We start from the raw sequence: 25,581 nt of genomic DNA on the forward strand, positions 1-25,581 counted from the left end.
CAGGAGTTGGGGGTCCCTCTCCCCAGTGACTCCTGGGTCTGAAGGAAGAGGGGGCTGAAATCTGGGACTCCTTGGTAGGGGAAGAGTGGTCTGGGAGCTGGAATTATGGTCTGAGGGAGGAAGGGGCCAGGGGCTGGATTACTGGGTCTGAGGGGGCAGGGGGTTGGAGTCCAGACTACTGGGTCCTGGGGTGGAGGAGGTTGGGATCTGGACTCCTGTGTCTCAGGAAGAGGTGGCTTGAGGCCAGGACTCCTTGGGGCCCTGACTCCTGGATCTGAGGGAGGAGGTTGCTGGGGTCCCTGACCCCTGGGTCTGTGGAAGAGGTGGCTTGGGGCCAGGGCTTTTTGGGACACAAACTCCTGGGTCTGAGAGAGGAGGAGTCTGGGGGCCTAGACTCCTGGGTCAAATCTTTGGCAAGTCAAGTCAAATTCTTGCACATTTTGCATCATCTGGAATGACAATGGTCAGGCTGGTCATGCGATGGGGATGGAGGTATGAGTGGGGGTAGGGGGAGCTAGGGGAGGGGTGTTGACAATGGAAGCAGCCCCAGGTTGGCAGCAGAGGGAGAGGAGAGGCCTTTGTTCACTGCTGCAGCTGCCGGGGCCTCTGCGGGGTGCAGGGAAAAGCATGTTTCCATTCCGCCTTTTGGGAATAGGGCCTCTGGGGTGGCTGGTCTAGAACACAGCAGTTCGTTGACACACTCTTGAATCCCAAGAAAGGAAGGGCAGGGGGCTGGGACTTCTGATTTCCTTGTGTGGACCAGATGGGATGGCACATTTGTGGCCCCTCTAAGCACCAGACCACCTGGAAGCTGGAGGTTCTCACACCTGGGTTCCCGGTACTGGGAACAGGCTTTCCATTTGCTCCAGGAGCAGCTCGGCAAACATGTTCTCAGTTCCCCCAGGGAGGACGCAGCAGGGTGAGGAGGATCTTCCCACCTACCTGGACCCAGGTGTCTGGGCTCTGCCACAGTGGCTGGGGCGTGGCTGGGCTGGGTGCATCCAGGTAACGTGGGCACTTGGGAAGCCCAGGCACTAGAGTAGGTAGGAGAGGGCGATGGTCCGAAATGCCCAGGTCCAGAATTGAAGTCGGGCTCCAGCTCTCTGAAGCTACGGAAGGATGTTTGTACCTGGGGGCCAGGTAAGCAGCCCGGGCGGAGACTTCTGACTGGCCGAGGACACGGGTGGAGAGGGCTGCGGCTGCGAGCTCCCGGCACCCCAAGAGTAGAGGGGTCGGGCGCTGCCACCCTAACCCGGGTCATCCAGGTTGGGCACCAGGAAACGGGGCGGGGCGGCCCCGCCTCGGCGGTACCTGGCCAGCGCCGGGGGCGGGGCGGGGGCGGAAGCTCGAACATGAGGCGCGCCCCCTCCTACTCCTCTCCTTCCCAAGCACTAGCTGCTAGTGGAGGGAGGCAGGGCAGAGGGTACGGCTTCTGGGCCTGGGGACCTGGCGTCTGTGATTCCGGAGGTGGCCGGATGTGGGCTGAGTTTGCCGACTCAAGGAGCTCTGGTGAGTGTGCGTTGCGGGAGTCTCCAAGCCAGGAATCCGGCCTTACTCAGGAGCGCGCACTCCCAATCCTTGCCCCCGAGACCCCGGGAGTCCTCCGCCCTCACCTCCGATTCCTCTGGGAGCCAAATTCTTAACGTGGTCCTGGATCTCCAGCCCCTGCTTTCCTTTCTTCCCGGTGATGGACTCAGCCACTCACACAGGTCCACCTGGGAAAGGGGGCTGGTGGAATGATCTAAACTTCAGGGGACCTTACAGGTAGGGAGCAGGAAACTCCAAGAGGTGGGAAAAGGCTCAGGATCCTGCACCGCTGTTGTTCTGGAAACCGCAATTGTTGCCATCTTCCATTCCTTTTCCCCAAGATCCCAAGTCCCCAGCTTCTCCTCCCTCAGACCCAGGAGTCCCTGCCCCCAGCCCCCTCCACCCTGAGATTCCTACTCAGACTCTGAGCATCTATCTGCTAATTCACTTTTCCTCCCCTGCAGCCATGTGGCCCCCCAGCCATCGTCACCTCTGTCTGGCCTTCCTAGTAGTCTGTGTTCTCTCAGCAATCTCCTTCTTCCTACACATCCACCAAGACCTCTTTTTAAGTGGCCTAGACCTGTCTGTCCTGTGTCCATACCGCTGCCTGGGGACGTCCCCAGTGGCCATCTTCTGCCTCTCGGGCACACCGGTGACCACCAACACCTGCTGTTCCTATCCCCAGCGCCCTGCCTCCCTCTCTGGAACCTGGACCATCTACTCAGATGGCCGGTTTGGTAACCAGATGGGGCAGTATGCCACCCTGCTTGCCCTGGCCCAGCTCAATGGCCGCCAGGCCTTCATCCTGCCTGCTATGCACGCTGCCTTGGCCCCCGTGTTCCGCATCACTCTGCCCACGCTGGCGCCAGAGGTGGACAAGCACACGCCTTGGCGAAAGCTGAAACTCCACGACTGGATGTCCGAGGAGTATGCCCACTTGAAGGACACCCACTTGAAGCTCTTTGGCTTCCCCTGCTCCTGGACCTTCTTCCACCATATCCGGGAACAGATACGCAGCGAGTTCACGCTCCATGAGCACCTTCGGGAGGAGGCCCAGAGAATACTGAGGCCGCTCCGCCTGGGCCGCACTGGGAACCCCCCGCGAACCTTTGTGGGGGTCCACGTGCGTCGTGGGGACTATCTGCAGATCATGCCCCACCACTGGAAGGGTGTGGTGGGTGACCGTGCTTACCTCCAGCAGGCCATGGACTGGTTCCGGGCACGGCATGAGGCCCCCATCTTTGTGGTCACCAGCAACGGCATGGAGTGGTGCCAGGAGAACATTGACACCTCCCAGGGGGACGTGATTTTTGCTGGCAATGGGCAGGAGGGCTCACCAGGGAGGGACTTTGCACTGCTCATGCAGTGCAACCACACCATCATGACCATCGGCACCTTTGGCTTCTGGGCTGCCTACCTGGCTGGAGGAGACACTGTCTACCTTGCTAACTTCACCCTGCCGGACTCCAACTTCCTAAAGATCTTTAAGCCAGAGGCTGCCTTCCTGCCTGAGTGGGTGGGCATTGCCGCAGACCTGTCTCCACTCCAGATGTAGGCAGGGACTTTCTGGAGTATCTTGGTTAATCTAGAGCTGGCAGTATGCATCTCCTGAGACCTGGCAGCTTCTGGAGAAGTGTGTGGTGTTTCTGGAGCACATGGGCACCACACCTTCCCCTACCCAGAGTGATTCTAATTTGCCAGGCTTTGAGATGTGGCAGGGGAGTGGCTTTCTGGAACTGCCGGCACATTCTAGAGCTAACAGAATATTTTTTCCTGACTGCTAGCAATCTCTGGAGCTCGTGACAGTTCTAGTGTCCACCTGCTCTTCTCAGCCCATATCCAAGTACTTCTAGAAGGCTACCTCCCAGGAAGCAGGGTATCCTCTACTGTTAACCATCTTTGTGTTTTCTAGAAAAGGTGGCGTTCCTCCCCTGAGTCCTAGGAGAACTGATGGAATTTGGTCCTTCAGTGGTTGTTCTAGAGCAAGCATGCAACAGCTCTTCTCTTCATGTTTCTGGAATGCTTCTAGAGGGGATTTTACTCTAGAGTGGGTCAGGTATGATGCCTGTGAAGAGCCCTGCAGGGCCCTTCAAGAAAGAATGAGTTCTGGAATTCCAGATAACTTCAAGGAAGAATTTAATGCAAGTACAAGCAGAAGGTTAACATGCCATCACTGCCAGAAAGATTGAGAGTTGGGAGATAAATTCTCTAGCTGGCCAGCAGGAGCCCTGGTGGTGCAGTGGTCAGGGGCTCAGCAGCTAACCAAAAGGTCAGCTCTGTGTGACAAAGATGTGGCAGTCTGCTTCCATAAAAATTACAGCCCTAGAAATCTATGGGGCAGTTCTACTCTGTCCTATAGGGTCACTATGAGTTGAAACCGATGGCAATGGGTTTGGTTTTTCAGTTTTTAGCTGGCCAATTGTTCTGCTCACAGGCTCTGGAAAATATGGAGCAGCTTGTGAGCAGGGCAGGACTCTAACAGGAAATCCACCAAGGTTTGGTTTTTTTTTTTAGCAGATGGACACTGGGAAGGAGTAGGTTTGGGTGGGGCATGAAAATGGCTGCTTAAATGATCCAGCTTCAAGAACAGGCCTTTCCAGATATCCAGGGACACTATTTTATTTAAAGCTCAAAAACTACTAAAGGCTGAATGGCATACCTTGGCTCCAAGTTCAGTTTGCCTCTCACAATTAAGGAGGTTTTCTTCTCTGCCATTGGGCTGCTAGGGATACTGGAACCTGTTTTCTGGCAGTCAGTGGACCATAAACATACTTTCTGGGCTCACAAAAAGCCACAGGTACTCTCCCCTTGCCAACAAATGTCTGCTGGTGTGAATTCACAGAACTATTAGATTTAACTTTGGGCAAGTTCGGGATGAAAAGATCCAAAGTTATACGTGCTGACGTGGCGCCCAGCCCCAAACTAGGAAGGAGCACACGGTCCGGTCAAGGAGGATGGGATTCTGCACTCAGATTTCTGGAGCACCTTCCTGCATTTTTGGAGGGTGAAGGAATATACCTTTATTTCAGTCAACCTCTGCTCATGTCCCGCATTCACCCATCCAAGAATTCAAGTCCCTTCTTTATCTTATCAGGGAGTTTTGGGGGACCATTCCCAACTCAGCTACCACAGGTGGGAGCGAAGAGATATGAATTAGAAGCCCAGATCACCAACCTCAGTCTGCAGCTTTCTTGGAGGTGTGTGTGTATGTGTGTGTGAGAGAGAGACAGAGAAAGGATGAAGGTTGGGAGCTTCCGGGGACTCTATTACCCACGAAGTCTTGGGGCGTTGCTCCTGCTCAGATCTGGCAGCCTCTGCTGCTAGACTTACATGACTTGCTACTAGTTGTCCCTGTTCTTCTGGTGGCCTATTTCAATGAGGCAGAAAGGCAAGGAGAGAGACTTTCCAGAACTCAGAGGTCTGAGCCCTCAGTTTCTTTTGCCAGAACCCTCGGTATTGGATTCCAAACAACGCTTCCCTCAAGGACCTTGGCATCCAGCCCCACAGACTAGAGAGGGAAGGTGAAGAGTGAGCTGACTACAATTCTTGAACTACATTTCCCATAATGCTGTGAAGTTGGCTGAAATGAAAGTACAACCAGAAGGTGAATACACCACCACTGCCAGAAAGATTGAGAACTGGAAAATAAACTCTCTAGCTGCTCGGTTGCTGCCTGGAGAACGTGACCCCAGGGCCTTCTGGGAGTCGTAGTCCTAGGGCTAGAAACAGCCGCTCCCTGCGTTTTATTAGCTCGACGCCAAGGTTTCAAAGAAGGCATGTAGCCGGAAGCCTGGGTCCTGGGGCCAAGGAAGGGGAGATGTCAGGTCCTGGGAAACAGGAGCAAGCAGAGGTCTTCCCCTCGGTAGACGACTAGAAAGCTCTTGCTTGAAAAGACGGTCGCCTCTGTGACGTCATGACGCGATAGGCGAGACCCATCTTTGTTGTGGTCCAATCAGGTTCAGAGTTGGGCTTCTGGGCGGGGCCCAGATATCTTGGGAATTCCGGATCCCGACGTGGAAATTAAACTGGAGGCCGCGGGAGCTACTTGTAGAGAAGCGCGACCCGTGACTCAGACCCCAATCGAAAAGCCCCAGATACCACGCACCCTACCTCACCCTCACCCTCACCTCCGACAAAATCCTTCATTTTAGTCGTGGGAAAATAATAGAAGGACGTGGCACGGGATTCTCTAAAAGTCCGCGGAGCCTGGACTTCGCTTTTCAGCGAACCGTAGTGTTGGCGGGCATAACAGGGACCCAAGGTCAGGCAGCGGTTTTTGAGGGTGCATGGGAATTCTTCACTTCCTAAGAATAAGGGTGCCCCCGCAAGTTGGGGGTCCCTTACTCTTGGAGAAGGGTGGACAAGGGCCCCCTGGGTTTGGAAGACCGTTTGTTGGGTGATCAGGTTTTGGGGGCTTGGGGTGCATTTAATTTGAGGGAATTTTGAATTCGATAATATCCTGGTTGGTTTTATATTGGCTGGTTTATTTGGTTTGGACGGTGAGTTTTCAGCCGGAGGTGCAACAGGCTTTGGAGGTTTGGGAGGCTCTCAGTGTTGATCCAAGGAGCTCTAGTGGCGCTAACAGTTAAGCGCTTGGCAGCAGACCAGAAGGTTGGCGGTTTGAACCCACCTAGCAGCTCCGCGGGAGAAAGGCCTGGCAATATGCTTTCATAAAGATTATAGCCAAGAAAACCCTATGGGGCAGTTCTAGTCTGTCACATGAGGTCGCCATGAATCTAGTCGGTTCTACTGCAGGTAACAACAACAACCACAGCAATGTCCATCGACTTAATGTTGGAGGTTCAGGATGACATCAGTTTGAGGAGTTGGTGGTCTCTGGTGTGGGTATTGGGAAAGACTGCATGGGATGGGGGTTCTTCAGTTTGAGGACTGGTGAGTACCTCTTGTTTAATAGGTCTCTCATTTGAGAGTCAATGAGGACCCTAAATTTGGGGACCCCTGGATTGACGATTCAATCATATTCCCCACTTTGGAGGTATCTGATGAATATCATCTGTTCTGCAGTTTGGGGACTCCATGGATAAGGGGCTCAGTGGGGTGTACTGAAATGTGTTTTGGCCTTTTTCCATTTAGCGTTTGCCTCTTCGGTTTTCAGTGAGAGGACCCTCCCTGGGGCGAGAGGGAGGGGGGTCTACGCGGATCACGCTCTCAGGCCACAATGGGACCACAGTGCCCCCTACTGGTGGTGGCCCTGGCCAGTTGCCTGCTTCCTGCCCCTGGCTGTATCATCTGTGAGCCCTCGGTAGTGGCGGGGCTGAAGAGCTTGATGACAGATTACCTGCCTAACCACCTGCCACCGGAGGCTCAGGAAAGCCTGATGAAAAGGGTAGAGGCCGCAGTGCGGGATTTCAAGGAACTGCCGAAGGATGATGAAACCTACATGGGGGCTGTTGGTGAGGGCAGGGAAGAGCACGGACTTCTGGGCCTTGAGGAAGGAAGGGGCTGGAGGCAGGACTGCTGAGTCCAGGGGAGGAAGGGGCTGAGGGAACGGTCTCCATGGGTTCTGGGAATAGGGAAGGCTGGGGTGCAGATTCTGAGGTTCCCTGGGACTAGTAAATACTATGTTCCCTACCCCTTATCCCACAGTTTTATGTGATAAAACTACAACCCCCAGAAGACATGGCAGGGGTGGGGGTGGGGCGAATCCCTTGCCAGGCCTATCACTGCCCAGCAGCCCCACGGGTATTGTAGTTTCTAAGACTAGGAGGCCAGTGAGGTAGTGACACTAGAATCTGGGGTCCTATCTCCCTTCTTGGAAACCCTGGTGGCTTAGTGGTTAAGAGCTACGGCTGCTAACCAAAAGGTCAGCAGTTTGAATCCACCAGGCGCTCCTTGGAAACTCTATGGGGCAGTTCTACTCTGTCCTATAGGGTTGCTATGAGTTGGAATCGACTTGACAGCAACAGTTTTGATTTGATTTATCCCCCTCCTCAGAGGCCTGGTGGCGAAGTGGTTAAGAGCTACGGCTGCTAACCAAAAGGTCAGCAGTTCGAATCCACCAGGTGCTCCTTGGAAACTCTATGGGGCAGCTCTACCCTGTCCTATAGGGTCGCTATGAGTTGGAATGGAATCAAGGGTACACAACAACAACATGTCCCTCCTCAAGGAGCCCTGTGGAGCAGTGATTAAGCACTGGGCTGCTGCTAACCAAAAGCCTGGCAGTTCGAAGCCACCACCCACTCCATGGGAGAAAGATGTGGCAGTCTGCTCCCGTAGATTACAGCCTAGGAAACCCTATGGGGGCAGTTCTACTCCGTCACATGGGTTCTCTGAATCAGAATCAACTCAACAGCAATGGTTTTCTCAATGGGTATCTCCACCACAGATGAGCCCACACTGCAAAAGGCATCCTGGAGTTTTCTGATGGATCTGAAACGCATCATGGACACTGGGGTAGAAGGTAGATCCTGGGGATGTGGGAGGGTTGGATTCGGGAATCATTCAGGGAAGCGGTGGCTGGTGATGCCTCATGTGGTCAGATCCTGGAATCTGGAGCTAGACTGTCTAGGTTCAAATCCCAGTTTTGCCACTTTCTAGCAGTGTGGCCTTGCTCAAGGAGCTTCAGAGTTTCCTCATCTCTACAATTGAGACCATAGCAACAGTGCCTTCATCAGTCAGTTGCTGTGAAGATGAAATGGATTAATACATGTGTGTTGTGTGGCACAGTGGCCGGCATTATGTTGTTATTGTTAGGTTCTGTCAAGTGGGTTCTGACTCATAAGGACCCAGTGTAACAGAGGAACTGCCCCATAGGGTTTTCTAGCCTATAATCTTACAGGGTCTTTCTCCCGTGGAGCTGCTGGGTGGATTCCAATCACCAACCTTCTGAACAGCAGCAGAGCACTTAACCGTTGCACCACCAGGGCTCCTTGGCATTATATTTCACTTGCTTTCCCTAAGAAGGCAAGAAAGTAGAATGTCAGGTTCTAAAGACAGAGGCAAACTTCCTGCACCTTGCATGGGGATAGGAGGAGAAGTGGGGGAGGAGGGACCATTCTGCTTCTTGCTTCTTCCCAGGTGAACTCTTCATAAAAGAGCTATTCTGGATGTTGCACCTGCAAAAGGAGAGCTTTGCCCAGCAGTCTGCTCATTTCCTAAGAGAATGTGAGAAAAGATTGCAGTCCCCGACCTTCCACTGTCCCAAGCGTCCCCATCCCTAGCCCCTCAATCCTCTCCTCCCTCAGACCCAGGAGTCCCACTCACTGGATCCTCCTCCCTCAGACCTAGGAGTCCAGGCCCCCAGCCCCCTCCTCCCTCAGACCCAGGAGTCCAGGCCCCCAGCCCCCTCCTCCCTCAGACCCAGGAGTCCAGGCACTCAGGCCCTTCCTTCTTCAAACTTAACAGTCCAAGCCCCCAGCTTCTTCCTGCACCCCTACTACCATCCTTTTTTATTTAGAAATCTGACTCTTTTTTTTTCTTTCCGTGGCAGTTTATTGTCCCAATAAATGTGGTGAGTTCGGATTATAAAAGGTAGTCTCCTAACCCTATTCCTGCCCCATGAATACCTAACCTCTCCCTCTCCCATTTTTGAGGCCTGAGTGTTTTTTTCACTCTATATCTGAGTTTCGTGGGTCTCCAGTATCCCTTCTCCACCTTGGACTTCTTGGGGCGTGGGTCGCATTCTCTTTTCACTCTCTTTGGCACCTCATTCCATCTCACTTCCTACTAGGCTGCATCCTAGCCTCGCCCCTTGGCCTGACCTCCCTGGCATCGGACACGTGGCCCCATCCCGTCCCTATTCTTTTAGCTCCTGCCTCTTAGCAGATGGAAACCCTGGTGGCGTAGAGGTTAAGTGCTATGGCTGCTACCCAAAAGGTCAGCAGTTTGAATCCACCAGCCGCTCCTTGGAAACCCTGTGGGGCAGTTTTACCTTGTCCTATAGGGTCACTATGAGTCAGAATTGACTGGAGGGCAATAGGTTTGGGCTTTTGGGGTTTTCTTAGAGGGTAAATGCAAGCTTTGACCCTGCTCGTTCAGGTTTGATGTTGCAGACTCTCATCTGGTGTAATAACTGCGAGAAGGAGGTTCACGCTTGCCGGAAGTCCAAAGATTGTGGGGGTGAGAGAGCTTGACCTAGCGGAGGGGGGATTGGTGAGAGAGGGGTAGGGCCAGTTACGAGAGTGCCTAGACTACAGGCAGATAACGAGGGGCCAAATGTAAGGCGGTGGGGAAGGCGAAGACCTCGAAGGGGAGAGTCCTGTAGTAACTCCCCATACCCAGAGCGCCAAGTCGAGGTCCAGCAAATGGAAGACATGATCCTGGACTGTGAACTCAACTGGCATCGCGCCTCTCAAGGCCTCACTGATTACAGCTTTTACAGGGTGGGGCCCCCTCAACTCCTGTAAACCTTGAACTCCCCATCCACTGCCCTGCACCTATGATAACCCATGACCATGACCAGGGCCTCCACTGACTCCCTTGGCTCCATGCCCTTGACCAGTGATAACCTTGGACTCCCTTCTCCCCCACTGAGGCCCCATGATCTCTCACCCCCCCACTCCCCCAACTCCTGAATGTCCCAGGCCTCTGTGACCCCTTGAGCTTGGGTCTAGGTTTGGGAGAACAAGACTGAGACCTTGGTGTCCAAGGGGAAAGAGCCCACCCTGGCCAAGCCCATGGTGGGTCCAGAAGATGCAGGCACCTACCGCTGCGAGCTGGGCACTGTGAAAAAGAGCCCAGCCACAATCATCCATTTTCGCGTCAAAGGTCAGTGCTGTTAGGTTGAGAATAGTGCAGAATTCAGGGCCCTGGATGTTGGGGTCCACTTCCAGGGAGGGACTTCAGGCTATGGGGGCGGGACTTCTGCCCAAGGCGTGGCCTCTGGCCACATGGGCAAGATTTCCTTCTGCGTGTGGTGAGGTTTCCTGCAGTTTGAGGTGTGACTATCTCGTGGAAGGCAACGGGGCTGGGGAAGGGTTGAGGGTGTTGCTTTTTTCAAGTGAGGCCTTCACACCCTTCCCGGATTGCTCTTCCCCCCTCTCCCATCAGTTTTGCCCAGAAGAATCCAGGAGGAAGCACTGCCACAGACCACCACAGCTCCGGGTGTGATAACCACAATCCATCAACCGCCCTATCCCGACAAGATGCTGAAACGCCATCTCATATGGCTGCTGATCTCGGGCACTGCAGTGGTGACAGCCGGCACTGCGACCGTGTGAGCCGCCTGCTGAAGGAGGCGGGGCTTGGAGTGAGGGGCGGGGCTTCCCGCCACCTGGAGCAGGAGGGAGTCTAGGAGCCACTGAGTACTGAGAGCAACACTTCAACTCGGGTGGGGCTTAGATAAAAGAGTGGGGCTTACTTAGAAGAGGGGGTACTTGGGAGAGAGAGCCTTGGGTGATTGCTAGAATACAGTCATGTTGAGGGGCTGGGAGGGGTACCCTCACTCAAGACCTAACCTGGTTCCACTATTTGCATAATATCCCAGGATATTTTTCCTTCGACCTCGGAAGGAACGGGATTCCTAAAAGCCCTCCCGGTTCCGCTTTGGCAAGGGACCTGCACAACACCCTCAGGTTCCAAATCAAAAGATCACGGTCTCAAAGAAACAATAAAGATTTATTTTGTTGTCCAAGTATCTGACTCACTCCTCCAGACTGCTCCTAACTTTTGGTTCCCAGAGAGGAGAGGTCTGAGGATGGTCTCCTGTCTGAGGGAGGAGGGGCTGGGCACCAGGATGCCTGGGTCCTGGAGGGGGGCAACTCTCTGCGATGTCATTCCAGAATCCTTGATGGGGCAGGGCCAGCCCTACCCAGATCTCCTCCCCCAAGCCTGGTCCCCTCACAGGACGCCCCCTCCCCGCTCTTCCTGCCGGGTTTCCTCTTGCCTTTTCCTGTCCCCCACCCAGTGCTGGGAGCTGGGGCATAGGCAAAGGCTGAACCAGAGCAGTGGGATCAGGAACCACGCAGGCCAACGGAGCCAGGGCCCCCGGGTGCTGCCGGACCCGAAGCAGGGTAAGAGCCAGGGACCCAGGAGTCCTGGGTCTCCTCCTTGAAACCCAGGAGTTGGTCTCCTGGCTCCTCCCCTCCCAGAACCCAGGAGTCTGGTCCCCCAGCTCCTTTTCCACCAGGACTCTGAGCCCCCAGCCTCCTCCTCCCTCTGACTCAGTTCAGACCCCCTTCTATCCCATCCCCACCACTCAGGGCCTCAGGAAATGGGGTCTTACCTACCTTCCCTAAACCCGTTGCTAGGGCCATGCTATCTGGTGAGCGGAAGGAGGGCGGAAGCCCTCGCTTTGGGAAACTTCATCTTCCAGTGGGCCTCTGGATCAATTCCCCCAGGAAGCAGCTGGCCAAGCTGGGGCGACGCTGGCCCAGCGCTGCCTCTGTCAAGTGAGTGCCCACTGTCTCGGGACTTCTGCCCCTGCCGCCTCGGGTAATGTCAGGGACCCCTGAAAGGCTAGCTCTGGTTCCAGGCCTAAATGGGCAAGCAAACAGACGGGCAGGGAGGAGACAAAGCTGGATACAGCCATCATAGGCCGTGTGGGGAAGTGCTGGGCCTAGAGATGGGGGTAGGCCTGATGGGCTCAGGGTGGGGACACAGGGACCAGGGACTTGATTCACCCTCCTTCCTCCCCTCCGTGCCCACCTCTTATGAGGCTTGCCTTTATTTATTTTATCTTTCTTTCCCTCTTTGCCTACCATTTCTGTCCACTCTCCATCTCCGTACAACCTGGTCTCTGCATCTTCTGTGGGTTTCTGTTCTCTCCCTGGGCCTCTGTCTCCCTCTGGGCCTTGCCTCCCCTCTGCCCTGTCTCTGTTCCCCTCTCTCCTGGTTCCCTGCCCTCCCCCGCCCCTCTGTCCCTCTCTCTCTGGTTCTCTGTCCTCCCCTCTCTCTGGTTCTCTGTCCTTCCCTCCCTGAGTCTCTGTCTCCCCTCTCTCTGGGTCTCTGTTGCCTTCCTCTGGGCCTCTGGCCTCCCTGTCTCTGGGTCTTTACACACCTCCCTCCATCCCTGCCCACCACCCCCATCTCTGTCCGTCTTTCTGGGGTCTCTCTCCCATATCTCTGTTCCCCGGCGGGCTCCCAGGTCTTCATCTTCGGACACGGGGAGCCGCAGCAGCGAGCCGTTGCCCCCGCCGCCGCCGCACGTGGAGCTGCGGCGAGTGGGCGCGGTCAAGGCGGCCGGGGGAGCCTCTGGTAGCCGCGCCAAGCGTATCTCCCAACTCTTCCGGGGCTCGGCGACCGGGACCACGGGGTCCGGCGGCACGGGCGGCCCGGGGACTCCGGGGGGTGCGCAGCGCTGGGCCAGCGAGAAGAAGCTGCCCGAGCTGTCAGCGGGTGTGGCCCCCGAGCCTGCGTTGGCTGCCCGCGCCACGGCGCCCCCGGGGGTCCTCAAGATCTTCGGCGCCGGGCTGGCGTCGGGCGCCAACTACAAGAGCGTGCTGGCCACTGCGCGCTCCACGGCGCGCGAGCTGGTGGCCGAGGCGCTGGAGCGCTACGGGCTGGCCGGCAGCCCCAGCGGTGGGCCCGGCGAGAGCAGCTGCGTGGACTCCTTCGCGCTCTGCGACGCGCTCGGCCGGCCGGCGGCGGGCGGCAGCGGAGGCGAGTGGAGGGCGGAGCACCTGCGCGTGCTGGGCGACGCGGAGCGCCCGCTGCTGGTGCAGGAGCTGTGGCGGGCGCGGCCCGGCTGGGCGCGGCGCTTCGAGCTGCGTGGCCGCGAGGAGGCGCGCCGCCTGGAACAGGAGGCCTTTGGGACCACTGACAGCGACGGTGAGCGAGCTGGCAGCCCGGAGGGCGGGACTGCTGGCAAGGCGGGGCGGGTGTGGGGGCGTGGTCCTCGAGGCGAGAGGGGTGGGGCCAATGGGAGGGGACGGGCTGGGACTTGGGAGTGAACTCGTGGCAAAGGAGGCAGGGCTGGGGCGAGGCCTACGGGACAAGGCAGGGTGTGCTTTGGGGGCAGGGTGAGAAGGGTGGTGCCAGTGGCCTGTGGGACTAGACCACAGTCTGGAGACTGGGTCTGCTGGAGGAACCTGGAGGAACCTGTCTCACCTGACCATGTGGGCGTGGATTGGGGCAGGGTTTGGGGGGTCTGCAAGATGAGCAAGGACGGAGGAGCAGGCTCGTTAACTGAGTGGGGCCTGTTGGTTGAGAGGGATTTACAGGACTCAGGAGGGCTTGGATATCTGGTAGGGCATAGCCTGGCTGTTGATGGGTGGGGAAGTCCCAGAGAACAGGGCAGGGACTCAGTAGGTATTTCAGGCAGAGTGGAAATAGATTCTGAGAAGTGTTTTCGTGGGGCCTAGGAGTGGGGTGGAGCCTGTGGGATGGGAGAAGTCTATAGGATGTGGTGGGGTTCTTCCTGTGTGTTGGTGGGAACTAGAAGCTGGAGGAACCGGTGTGGAGATGTCCTTTGGGATGTATTCCGAGCCTCTGTGCAGGGCCTGTCGTGCTGGGGCAGGGCCTGCGGAACGGGAGTAGCATGGAGCCAGAGGTGTGGCAACTCAGAGTGTGGGTCCCTGAAGCAAGTGGAGGTAATTCACGAGGGGGAGGGCCCATGGGGGTGGCACCTAGAAAGGGGAGCACTTAGAGAAGGAGAAATGGGGCTGCTGGGTTGTGGCCTGAAGGGCCTATGAGTGGGCGGGGCCTCAACAGTGGCAGCCTTGCAGCTGGTGCCTAAAACTGGGTTGGCGGCAAAGTGTGTGTGTGTGTGTGTGTGTGTGTGTGTGTGTGTGAGGGGGGAGGGGCTGGAAAGAAGCCCATAGGAAAGAAACGGACCAGAGGTATTTATAGAGGTCCAGAAAGGTTATGCCGCGTGGGGGCCTGGACTCTGAGAAGGCGGGGCCTGGAATATAAGATGCCAGTGGGGAAACGGCAAGGACTGAATGGAACCTAGGTCCTGGGTGGCACAAATGGTTTGCACTCCGCTACAAAAGGTCGATGGTTCGAACCCAACCAGCAGTGCCACGGAAGAAAGATCTGGTGATCTGTTTCATAAATCCAGTGGAATAGTTCTCCTTTGTAACACGTGGGGTCACCATGAGTCAAAATCGACTCGATAGCAACAGGTTGTTTGGAGCCCGGCAGGGGTGAGACATGGAGCACTTTTAGCCAGGGGCTATTCAAGGAGTCTGCTCACATCTTTTTTGTTTCCGAGTCTCTCTTTGGGAGCTAGAATGGTACAGTGGTTAAACTCATGGGCTTTGAACTCAGGCTTGAATTCTAATCCTCCCTTTGCCGGTTAATTGCACCAAAATCCTAGGTGAAGAGTCAAAGAGATAACGTGTCTAAAGGGCTTGGCACAGGGCTTGGTGCATAAAACACCACCAAACCCACTGCCGAGCCCTGGTGGCATAGTGGTTAAACAGCTCAGCTGCTAACCAAAAGGTCAGCAGTTCGAATTCACCAGCTACTCCTTGGAAACCCTGTGGGGCAGTTCTCCTGTCCTACAGGGTTGCTGTGATAGGTTCAAAACACCAACCTTTTGGTCACCAGTGGAGTGCTTAACCATTGCACCACCAGGACTCTTTACACATTATTTAGGGCCCTGAAAGACAGTAGAACACTGAGAAGTAAGGTCCCTGGCCTCCCAGATCATACAGCCTAATGGGAACTACATCAGTTCATTCGTTCATCTAAATTCCACTAGGCACCTACTACGTGCCAGGCCCTGTGCTGGGTGGTGGCTCCAGACAATCATAGCCCAGAATGCTCAGTGATGCAGTCACCTGGCTCAACTTGGAATGTCAGAGAAGGTGTTCAGGAGGAGCTGGTTTCTCTGAGGGCAGGGCCTCCTCTGTTCATTGTGGAATATCAAGTGCCTAGAACAGTGCCTGGCACATGGTAGGTGCTCAATAAATATTTGTTGAAGGAATAAATGAATTTCTGAGCTGAAAACTGTTAGATGGGTAGGTGTCAGATAGGAGGCGTGTTCCAGGTACAAGGAACAGCATATGCTAAAGCCTAAATGTGGGAAACCGTCTCACCTCTGTGTAGCCAGTTCTATGTCTCTTGATGATCTCCATCTCTCGTTTGTCTTTCCTTCTGTTTCCAGTCTCAGCCTCACTGCTCTCCATCTCTCGCCACAGGCACGGGCGCCCCCTCGTGGCGGCCACAGAAGAACCGTTCGCGGGCGGCGTCAGGCGGGGCGGCGCTGGCCAGTCCAGGCCCGGGTTCAGGATCAGGTCCCCCGGCTGGGCCCGGGGGCAAGGAGCGTTCGGAAAACCTGTCTCTGCGGCGCAGCGTGTCGGAGCTCAGTTTGCAAGGTCGCCGGCGACGGCAGCAGGAGCGCAGGCAGCAGGCACTTAGCATGGCCCCAGGGGCAGCCGATGCCCAAATCGGACCTGTGGACCCCGGCGACTTCGACCAGCTGGCCCAATGCCTCATTCAGGCCCCCAGCAACCACCCCTACTTCCTGCTGCTCCAGGGCTACCAGGACGCCCAGGCAAGGGCTGCCTCCCCTACCTGTCTTCCCTACCCGAGATCCCAATGCCCCTCATGTCCATTGAAGGGGAACGAAACTACAACTCCCAGAATTCCCTAGGTCGTGGTAGCCTTTGGTAAGTTTGGAGGCACAGTCCCAGCAAGGCTCCGGAGTGAGTGATACCATTGTGAGACGAGAAGGGTTGGAGGGTAGATGGATGAGAAATTCCACTGGAGGGACAAATAGATAATGGTTCATATCATTCAAAGTTGAGGGAAAGCATTATCTTCGTCAAGGGAGATTAGAAAGTCCATCGTACAAAGGAGAGCTCCTTGGAAACATCCATTTCTTAAGAGAGAATAATGGAAGAGTACATCTTCTAGGGATTAGAGGTTAGGGAGGCCAATGGGAAATTATTTTATTAATAGAAAATAATGTATTATTGGAACTATTCATTTATTTTTGAAGAATGGAGGAATCATTCGATGGTGTTATCCACCTTTGGGTAACAACGGTACAGTCAATCTCAACGGATACAGCTGAAATCAATGGGAATGTCCATTCTAGAAGGTGGTGGAGCTTGTTGGACAGTTTAGTTTTTACTCTCAGAGAAGGATCCAATTAGGTTAGGCAGCTTGGTTCTGTAGATGAGTCAGAGGATACGGCTCTACTCAGAAAACAGCTTGCTTGAAAGAATTCATTCCTCTTTGGGGCAAGGGAATAGGGAGATCTCATTGTAGAAAAGGGTTTGCATATATTGTAACAGCCCATCCCTCCATACAAGGTTGAAGAACAGGAGGGTCTGTTTAGGGAAGGTGATCAAATTGGAAGGATCCATTCTACCGGGTGGAAGTATAGGAGACCTATTGTGGAAAGAGAGAAACCTCGGAAACATGCATTCCTTGGGGTGGGGTTCATGAGAAATTCCTTTCTAAGGAGACTTCATTGGAAGTGTCTGTTCTTTGGGGGTAGGAGTAATAGATGAATCTATCATAGAAAGAATTTCTTCGGACCTGCCTATCCATAGTGAGAGTTCACTGTAGGAGCTGTGGAAGCATCCCTTCCTGGGCTAAGAAACAGGCAAGCCCATTGTAGAAAGGGGGCTTATGTACTTTGGATAACTCCATTCCTTCCAACAGAGATGAAGAACAGGAGATTCTACTTTAAGAAGGTGGTCAGATTGGAAGCATCCATTTTTCTAGAGGAGCAGATGAGTGAATCCATTGTAGAAGGGGTCTCTTTGGAAATGTCTATTCATGGAGTGGGTGTAATGGGACAATTCAATGTAAGGAAGGAGATTCATGTTTATCAGGATGCATATTCTCTCAGACATGGATGGAGAACAGAAGGGTCCATTTTTGCGAGGGTGTCAGACTTCCGTTTTTATATACACCCACTCCTCACTTATCAATGGTTAGGTTCCAAAAACCAGGTCATTATGCAAAAATTGGTGTTATGAGAAAATGGAGGATGACCACAGTAGATCACAAAATATTATGTGGGACACATATGTCCCTCTGGACCCAAGACATGTAAAATGTAGGTGGGCACGGTATGTCCCACTGATCATGAAAGGATTGCTGTCAGACATACGTCATTAATTTGCAAAATAGATAAATATTTTACTATTGTAAATGCAAAATGTCAGATAATGAGATAGTCAATAAGTGAGGAGTAGGTATAATGGCTATAGGTGAGTCCATGTTTAAGAAGGGTCTTCTGGAATGCGGCTCTTCATTTGATGGGTTAAATGAGACACTCCACTATAAGAAGGCCTCCTTTAAAACATCTATGAGGTGGGGCTACTGGGAGAGCCCACTATATGAATGCAATCTCCTTGGAGATGTCTTTTCTCAGGACGGAATTATTGACAGCCTCCATTGATGGAAGGCGGGAGTATCTTTGGAAGCCTCTAAATTGAGAGTGGGGGGTAATAGTTGGGGGTAATATGTGTCTTTGGATGTGAGTTCATCATGTGGTGGGAAAAAATGAGAGTCCATTGTAGAAAGGGGAGCTCCATGAATTGGAGTGGAGATAATGGAAGAAGCCTTTGTTCAAGGCAGGGTTATCTCCTTAAAGGTATCCATTCCTTGCATTGGGAATATTGACAGAGACTATTATTGGAAAGGGAAATTACTTTGGAAGACTGTATCATGAGGGTTGGATACAGGGTAAGTCCATTGTAGGAAAAGCATCTTCTTAGAAGAAAACCCATCATGGAGTAGAGTAATGTGGAACTTCATTGGAGAAAGAAGGTCTCCTTGGAAAGGTCTGTTCTTTGAGGGGGGTGATGAGAGAATCCATTTTAGGAGTGTCATTGAAAGCATCCGTTTCTTGACCTAATAGAGCGTCCACAGTAGAAAGGGATTGCCTTTGAAGAGTTCATTCAGGTGGTGAGAATCGGAGAGTCCATTTTAGGAAGGAGCTCTCTTTGGAAGCACCCATTTTTTGAGGGGGGAAATGATCGAATCCAAGTCAGAAGAGAGGTCTCCATGTAAGTATCCAGTCTTTGGGATGGGTGTTATGGGACAGTTCGCCATAGAAAGTGAGTGCCTTCAAAGAGTCCTCTCGCAGGAGGTGGGGGTAACTGGAGAGTCCATTAAGGTCCAAGATCTCCCTGGAAGTGTTCATTCATAGGAGATGGGGGCTGGGAGAGTCCATTCTTCGCAGAGGACTGTCCTAAGTGCATCTTCACTTTCCTTCCAGGACTTTGTGGTGTACGTGATGACACGGGAGCAGCACGTGTTTGGCCGGGGTGGTAACTCATCGGTCCGCGGCGGGTCCCCGGCGCCGTATGTGGACACCTTCCTCACCGCCCCGGACATCCTGCCTCGTCACTGCACGGTGCGCGCGGGCCCCGAACCACCAGCCATGGTGCGCCCATCCCGGGGCGCCCCAGTCACGCACAACGGATGCCTCCTCCTGCGGGAGGCCGAGCTGCACCCGGGGGACCTGCTAGGGCTGGGCGAGCACTTCCTGTTCATGTACAAGGATCCCCGCGCTGGAGGCTCGGGGCCCGCGCGGCCGTCCTGGCTGCCCGCACGCCCCGGGGCTGCGCCGCCGGGCCCAGGCTGGGCCTTCTCGTGCCGCCTGTGTGGTCGCGGCCTGCAGGAGCGCGGAGAGGCGCTGGCCGCCTACCTGGACGGCCGCGAACCGGTGCTGCGCTTCCGGCCGCGCGAGGAGGAGGCGCTGCTGGGCGAGATCGTGCGCGCCGCAGCCGCCGGCGCCGGGGACCTGCCACCTCTAGGGCCCGCCACGCTGCTGGCGCTGTGCGTGCAGCATTCGGCCCGTGAGCTGGAGCTGGGCCACCTGCCGCGCCTGCTGGGCCGTCTGGCCCGTCTCATCAAGGAGGCCGTCTGGGTGAGCGCTTCCAATCGCCGCCCAGCCCCACCTGCTCCCCAAGTCCTTTCCTGGCTTCCTTTTCCCACCTTCAGCCCGGATTTCTTAGCTGGGCAGGAGGAAACTACCTCTCCCAAGATGACTTGGGAGGGCCCATGGGATCCTAGGAGTTGAGGATTCACCCACTGTGTTCAAAGATAGGGGAAGACCTACGTTGAGATTGGAAGGGACCATTGTGAGAGGTGAGGCAGGCAGCCCATTGGCTCATAAGTTTGAAGCAATAGTGGGCGAGACCGTTTTAGGAGGAAGGGAGAACACTCATTGGACCTACTGTTGGAAGTGACAAGGAGAAACCCTTTCGTGTGGGTAACAGTTCCATGTTATTGAGCCAGGGCTTAGGTAGAAGGTTTAGAGAGTTTCTTGGGGGTAAGAAGAAACTACTTGAGCAGAAGGCTTGAGGAGACAGACCACTCGTAATCAAAGGGGTGTGTGTAAAATCCTCGTTAAAAGGTAAGAAGAGGCAGAGAGACCATTCTCAAGTTTGGGGGTTAGAGTCTGTTTTGTGGGGAGAGTGAAAAAGGTGCTTCCGGAAAAACCCATAAACCCCTTTCCCCTCCTCTGATTCCCACTTTGCCTTGATTCTGATCTTTCTGTCCCACAGGAAAAAATTAAGGAAATTGGAGACCGACAACCAGAGAAGTAAGAGAAATTCTGCGGAGAAAGGTGGGGAGGGAGATAGGGGTTCTGGATTTGCATTCAATTCTGGGGTTACTTCATGCATGTAATAGTGTAAGTCTTCGTTCTCCATTGAGACTCAGTTTCAAGCTGTAAAATAGGGGTTGGTCTTACAGTGGTTAAGACCTTCTGCCACTAACCAAAAGGTTGGCAGTTCGAGTCCACCAGCCACTCCATGGAAACCTTATGAGGCAGTTCTACTCTGTCCTATAGGGTTGCTATGAGTCGCAATCGACTCAATGGCCATGGGTTTGGCTTGGTTTTTTTGGTCTTAGTCACCAACTTAAACCCAGGTCTTGGGGTTTGGACACTGCAGTGGGGGTTGGTCAGCGATCACAGTTACCTTTCTCCTTCCCCAGTCACCCTGAGGGGGTCCCGGAGGTGCCTCTGACCCCCGAGGCTGTGTCTGTGGAGCTGCGGCCACTCATGTTGTGGATGGCCAACACCACGGAGCTGCTGAGCTTTGTTCAGGAGAAGGTGCTGGAGATGGAGAAGGAGGCTGACCAGGAGGGTGAGCCCTAACCCAGGCCCAGGCCCTTCCAGGGCCCCTGTCACACCCCTTACTAGGAGACCTGGGCTCCTGCTTGCCAGTGCCTGGTTCTGACTCTCACTCCAGGCCCTGTCCTCAGACCCACAGCTCTGCAATGACTTGGAATTATGTGACGAGGCCATGGCCCTCCTGGATGAGGTCATCATGTGTACCTTCCAGCAGTCTGTCTACTACCTCACCAAGGTTAGCCTTGCCCCTTGCTTCCTGTTTGACATAACACCACTTTCTCTTTGAACTATATCATGTTGCTTTGATGTCACTTCCTATTTGATTTGCAACACTTCCTGCTTCTACGACATCATTTCTATTCCCCCCCAGCATTTTGCTATTCTGACATCACGTCCTGTTGGAGCTTACATCACTTCCTCCTTTCTGATTTCTCTTCCTGTCTCTGCAACCATTACCTCTTGCCGGGCTGACCTCACTACATGGTTGTGCTACCATTACCACTTTCTTAAGCTCCTATTTTCTCAGTCAACTTTTCAGTCACTGATAAGTTATAAATATTGATCAAATGCCTATGGTGTGCCAAGTGCTGTCATTTCAACCAAAGGTACTCTTCGATCAGTCCTCACTTCGTGTGTTTGCTGACCTCACTTCAGATAGCTCTGACTTCACTTTCTTGTCTGAGCCATAGACCTTTTTCTTTCTGGAGCACCCTTCTGCGAGACCTGTTTTTTGCCCCAGCTTCCCACCACCATCCTTGACCATCAGCCTTGACCATAATATTGCTTCTTGGAATTTTCAGGATTTCTGGCTTATGATGGGCCTGATTCCCTATCTGTGAAATTAAAGATCTTTTGGAACAGACAGTCTCTAAGTACCTTTAGCAGCCCTGATTTGTGAAGCTATCTCCTCCAAGGCTTCACTTCCTGTGCATTCTTGCCAAGTGAGGTTTTATTTCTTCTCTAGCTCTGGCCTCATTTCCTGTCCTTGGCCTGATCTCACTTTCCACTGGCTGACTGCCACCCCACTCCCACTTCCTGATCACCATTCTTCTTCTTTCCTTTGGGAACTCTGGATAAATAATTTGAAGACAGCCTCTTTGTCAAGTATCCTTTGTCCTCCTTCAGTTGCCTCTGCAGAAAACTAGAAGTTCCATAATGTACCAGAAGTGGTTTTAAAATACCGAAGAAACTTCTGGAAAGCCTTCCTCAAGACTTTAGGCATCTCAGACCTGATAAATGTTACAAACCCATCTAGAAAGTAGAGATTTGCTCATAGTGAACCTTAGGGCATTGGAGGTAGAATGAACTACAACTCCCAGAAGCCTATTATGCCCTCTTGCCCTGAAGCTTCCTGGGAGTTGTAGTCCAATCATTTGTTCTCACCTCTGTCTCTCCTCAGACTCTGTATTCAACGTTACCTGCTCTCCTGGACAGTAACCCCTTCACTGCTGGAGCAGAGCTGCCAGGGCCTGGTGCCGAATTGGGGGCCATGCCTCCAGGGCTGAGACCTACCCTGGGTGTGTTCCAGGCAGCCCTAGAACTGACCAGCCAGTGCGAGCTACACCCGGACCTTGTGTCTCAGACTTTTGGCTACTTGTTCTTCTTCTCCAATGCATCCCTTCTCAACTCACTGATGGAACGAGGTGAGGGCTGGGGTTAGAGACGGTAGGAAGGCAGAGACAGGAGCTACCAAGACCCATGTCAACTCAGACACACTACAGGCTCAAGTCTTACCTTCAGGGACTCAGGAGAGCAGACTCGGGTTCCCAAACCAATGGACAAAAAAGGACTGGATGGCGGGAGGGCACCCATTGCCCCCTCATACCCTTCCCTCCACAGGTCAAGGCCGGCCTTTTTATCAGTGGTCCCGAGCTGTCCAGATCCGAACCAACCTGGACCTTGTCCTGGACTGGCTACAGGGGGCCGGGCTGGGTGACATCGCCACTGAGTTCTTCCGGAAACTCTCCATGGCTGTGAACTTACTCTGTGTGCCCCGCACCTCCCTGCTCAAGGTGACTCCCAGTCAACTCTACCTGACCTCTGACTTCTGATTCCCAACCCCACCCAAACACCCTCTGTATTCAGTTCACCATTGGACCTCCCCTTGGATCCCACATCATCCCTGACTGCAGCTAAGACACTAGACTTGAGAGCTAGAAAGAGGCCAGCACTGACAATGTCCAAACTTGGCTGCATCTGAATCCCAGGGGGACTTACTAAACATAGTGTCCAGAGCCCCTCCCTCACACATACTGATTCAAGAAGTCTGGTATGAGACCAAGAAATGTTTAAGCATTCATTAAACATAAACTACATGTCAGGCACTGTGCTTAGCACTTTTTGTTAAATGCTAATGAAGTCTTGTGACATATGTTGTTGATAGACAATTTTTCAGATGAAGAAAAAAAAATCAACTAGGTCACTTGATTTCATTTACTTATTTATCCAACTTGTACAGAGTATTGAATAAGCTGCAGGCAGTGTTGTAAATCCTTTATAATGTTGCCATACTGAATCTTCATAACAACTCTATTAGGTAGTTCCTCTTATTCTCCCCCAATTTACAGATGAGGAAACTGAAGAAAGTGACTTGCCAGAAGATAGAAAGTAGCCAAGCTGGGATTTTTGAACCTAGGCAGTCTGAGTCCAGACTTTCTCCTTTGAACTATACTGATCATTCTGATGCCAGCTAGGTTTAATATGGAAATTTTCAAACAGATTCAAGAAGCAACTACATAGAATAATGAATCTCCATGTACATATCATTCAGTAATATAAACCAACAGCCAGTCTTGTTTCTTCTATGCCCCATCCACATCCCATTCTAAAATATATCACTTTTTTTTTCCTTTTTAATTGCTGAGAGTACTTCTCCACCATCATTTCAGTGACAACCAGACCTCACAGACCCAGAAAACACTGCACAGAGTGTACTATCTACCCCCACACCCACCCCCTTTATGGAGGACCTTACATTTAGGATTTCTCAGCCATCCCATAATGACTTTAGACTTCTCACCTGGTCTTCCCACCAGGCTTCATGGAGCAGCCTACGAACCGACCATCCCACCCTGACCCCAGCTCAGCTCCATCACCTACTAAGCCACTACCAGCTGGGTCCTGGTCGTGGGCCACCACCTGCCTGGGACCCTCCCACTGCAGAGCGAGACGCTGTGGACACAGGTAAGGAGAAATTGGGATACAAGCATTGAGGGCTTGCAGCTTCTTTCCTGAAGCCCCAGGAGTCCATATCCCCAGTCTCCTACTCCTGATGCAGGATTCTGGACTTCTAGTGTCTTCCTCCCTCAGGACCTAACTCCCTTCTCCCCCAGCATCCAGATGTTCCAGTCTCCAGCTCCCTCTCTTTGTCCTAAAGATTCAGGCCCATAACCTCTTCCTCCCACACGCACATCCTCCCTCCCCCTGTAGGAGTCCAGACCCAGACCGTCCATCCTCAGGAATCCCTAAGACTATATTCCCAGCCATTCCTTCCTCAGAGACCTAGGAATCCAAACACAATGCCCATTTGTTTCCCAGGTAACTGTGGCTTCTCACTGTTTCTACTACAACTCCCATCACGCTCAGGGGCCCTGAGAGTTGCGTTTGAGTAGAGTCTGCTCCAGTTGTTGTTTTTTCTTCTTTGGGGCGTGAGGCAGCCGGACTGTCCCTGACACAGCCGCCTCACGCCCATTTTCAGAATTTAACCCCATTCTCTTCGGTTTCACAGGGGACATCTTTGAAAGCTTTTCCTCCCACCCTCCCCTCATCCTACCCCTGGGCAGTTCCCGCCTGCGTCTCACAGGCCCGGTGATGGACGACGCCCTACACCGTGAACTGCGCAGGCTCCGTCGCCTCCTCTGGGACCTTGAGCAGCAGGAGCTGCCGGCCAATCACCGCCACGGACCTCCCGTAGCCACGCCTCCTTGAAAACCAATAGCCAACAAGCGCGGGAACCTTGAAAATTCATCGGCTCCTGCCCCCTGGAACCCTCTGAGCACAGAGCTTTCTGGGAGTTGTAGTTTTTTCTCCCGCGCGGAATGCTGGGAGTTTGAGTTTTCGGGTAGCCGAGGATGGGACGGTGGGAATATGGTTTTTGGATTGAGTGCCAAGGAGCAATAAAGTTATCTGTGGCATTGGGAACGCCTCGCTTGTTAAGACTCGGGGGCGCTGGTGATGATTTTCTGCAGAATAGGGTATCAGGGTCCTTGCCTGGAGCTCTGGACCCTTGCCGAGTACAAGGAGATATTTATAGTCATGGCCTCGGCTTGCCCTCCCGTTTGTAATCCGACTCAGGGGCATTGGAACCTCCCACACACCTCAGAACAGAGCCCTAAACTTGCTCTGCCGAATATCAGGCCCTCAGCCCTGCCGTTGGGAACTACCCCTACCTCCCTTCAACCCCCCGAACCCAAACTCCAGCTCCCTTCTCCCTCAGATCCAGGAGTCAGAGCCCCCAATCCGCTCCTGAACCTTTCTGTCCGTACCCAGCCCTCTCCCTGGTGACATCTTTTATGACATCTCCTGCCTGTCGGGCTCACAAGCGAATCTCAACAACTCTTGTCCCTCTTATACAAGCACCGCTCTTCTTTCAAACCCAGGAATCTAGGCCCCCGGTCCCCCCCTCCCTCGTACTCAGGAATACAGTCCCCCAGCCCCTCCTCCCTCGGATCTAGGAGTTCAGACCCCCAGCCCCTCCTTCCTCAGACCCAGGAGTCCGGGTTTCCAGTTTGAACTTTTCACTCCCCTGAACCCGACTCTGGCTGCTGCGTCAGGGAAAAAGCAGGCGACAGGTGGCACCTGCCCGCCAGGCCGGGACGCGACCACCTGCCGCTGCTGCTCACCCCGCGCCCCTCTGCAGACACCTGCTTCTGTCAGTCCGCAAGCCGCCCCGCCCAATCCCGCAGTCCTGGGTCGCAGAGGAGGAGCGAGACGGGGAACCCCGGCGGCCGCCCCGCCCTGCCCCCGCCCCCGCCCCTCCTCGGGATCTCAGGCGGGGCTCCAGGAAGCCCGGACCGCCCCAGAAAGCGGGAGGGGGGTCCCGGGCTAGGGGGCGGAGCCTGCGGCCTCTAGCCCCAGAGTGAGGGACCCAACCCGCCCCACAGGAC

At 53.9% G+C, this 25,581-nt stretch overlaps 3 protein-coding genes across 3 annotated transcripts; all 3 read left to right on the plus strand.

The window, feature by feature from the left end:
• The first annotated feature begins 1,838 nt into the window (after positions 1-1,838).
• On the plus strand, positions 1,839-3,908 carry FUT1 (fucosyltransferase 1 (H blood group)). Its single transcript, XM_023543271.2, has one exon. It carries the CDS (start codon positions 1,994-1,996, stop codon positions 3,080-3,082), a length of 1,089 nt encoding a protein of 362 aa, XP_023399039.1. The 5' UTR covers positions 1,839-1,993; the 3' UTR covers positions 3,083-3,908.
• IZUMO1 (izumo sperm-oocyte fusion 1) lies at positions 3,909-11,240 on the plus strand. Its single transcript, XM_003406524.4, has 8 exons — positions 3,909-6,941; positions 7,874-7,948; positions 8,566-8,652; positions 8,978-8,998; positions 9,526-9,606; positions 9,769-9,869; positions 10,101-10,254; positions 10,537-11,240. The coding sequence occupies exons 1-8, from the start codon at positions 6,707-6,709 to the stop codon at positions 10,704-10,706; spliced, it is 924 nt and encodes a 307-aa protein (XP_003406572.1). The 5' UTR covers positions 3,909-6,706; the 3' UTR covers positions 10,707-11,240.
• A 112-nt stretch (positions 11,241-11,352) lies between these two features.
• Positions 11,353-24,616, plus strand: RASIP1 (Ras interacting protein 1). The gene is made up of 12 exons (XM_064294017.1): positions 11,353-11,498; positions 11,736-11,876; positions 12,572-13,254; positions 15,570-15,925; positions 18,611-19,264; positions 19,905-19,942; positions 20,338-20,489; positions 20,608-20,711; positions 21,876-22,119; positions 22,316-22,488; positions 23,512-23,659; positions 24,204-24,616. The coding sequence occupies exons 2-12, from the start codon at positions 11,740-11,742 to the stop codon at positions 24,401-24,403; spliced, it is 2,889 nt and encodes a 962-aa protein (XP_064150087.1). The 5' UTR covers positions 11,353-11,498; positions 11,736-11,739; the 3' UTR covers positions 24,404-24,616.
• The last annotated feature ends 965 nt before the right edge of the window (positions 24,617-25,581 follow it).

The sequence above is a fragment of the Loxodonta africana genome, chromosome 11 (assembly GCF_030014295.1).
Source record: "Loxodonta africana isolate mLoxAfr1 chromosome 11, mLoxAfr1.hap2, whole genome shotgun sequence".
Lineage (NCBI taxonomy): Eukaryota > Metazoa > Chordata > Mammalia > Proboscidea > Elephantidae > Loxodonta > Loxodonta africana.

What these genes read in the sequence shown, in the direction of transcription:
- FUT1 (XM_023543271.2), top strand. Translation starts at nt 1,994, where the DNA reads ATGTGGCCCCCCAGCCATCGTCACCTCTGTCTGGCCTTCCTAGTAGTC.
- IZUMO1 (XM_003406524.4), top strand. Translation starts at nt 6,707, where the DNA reads ATGGGACCACAGTGCCCCCTACTGGTGGTGGCCCTGGCCAGTTGCCTG. An exon ending in AACCTACATGGGGGCTGTTG is followed by an intron (nt 6,942 to 7,873) that starts GTGAGGGCAGGG and finishes TCTCCACCACAG; the next exon opens with ATGAGCCCACACTGCAAAAG. An exon ending in TTATTGTCCCAATAAATGTG is followed by an intron (nt 8,999 to 9,525) that starts GTGAGTTCGGAT and finishes CTGCTCGTTCAG; the next exon opens with GTTTGATGTTGCAGACTCTC.
- RASIP1 (XM_064294017.1), top strand. Translation starts at nt 11,740, where the DNA reads ATGCTATCTGGTGAGCGGAAGGAGGGCGGAAGCCCTCGCTTTGGGAAA. An exon ending in CCCAGCGCTGCCTCTGTCAA is followed by an intron (nt 11,877 to 12,571) that starts GTGAGTGCCCAC and finishes GCGGGCTCCCAG; the next exon opens with GTCTTCATCTTCGGACACGG. An exon ending in AGGGCTACCAGGACGCCCAG is followed by an intron (nt 15,926 to 18,610) that starts GCAAGGGCTGCC and finishes CTTTCCTTCCAG; the next exon opens with GACTTTGTGGTGTACGTGAT.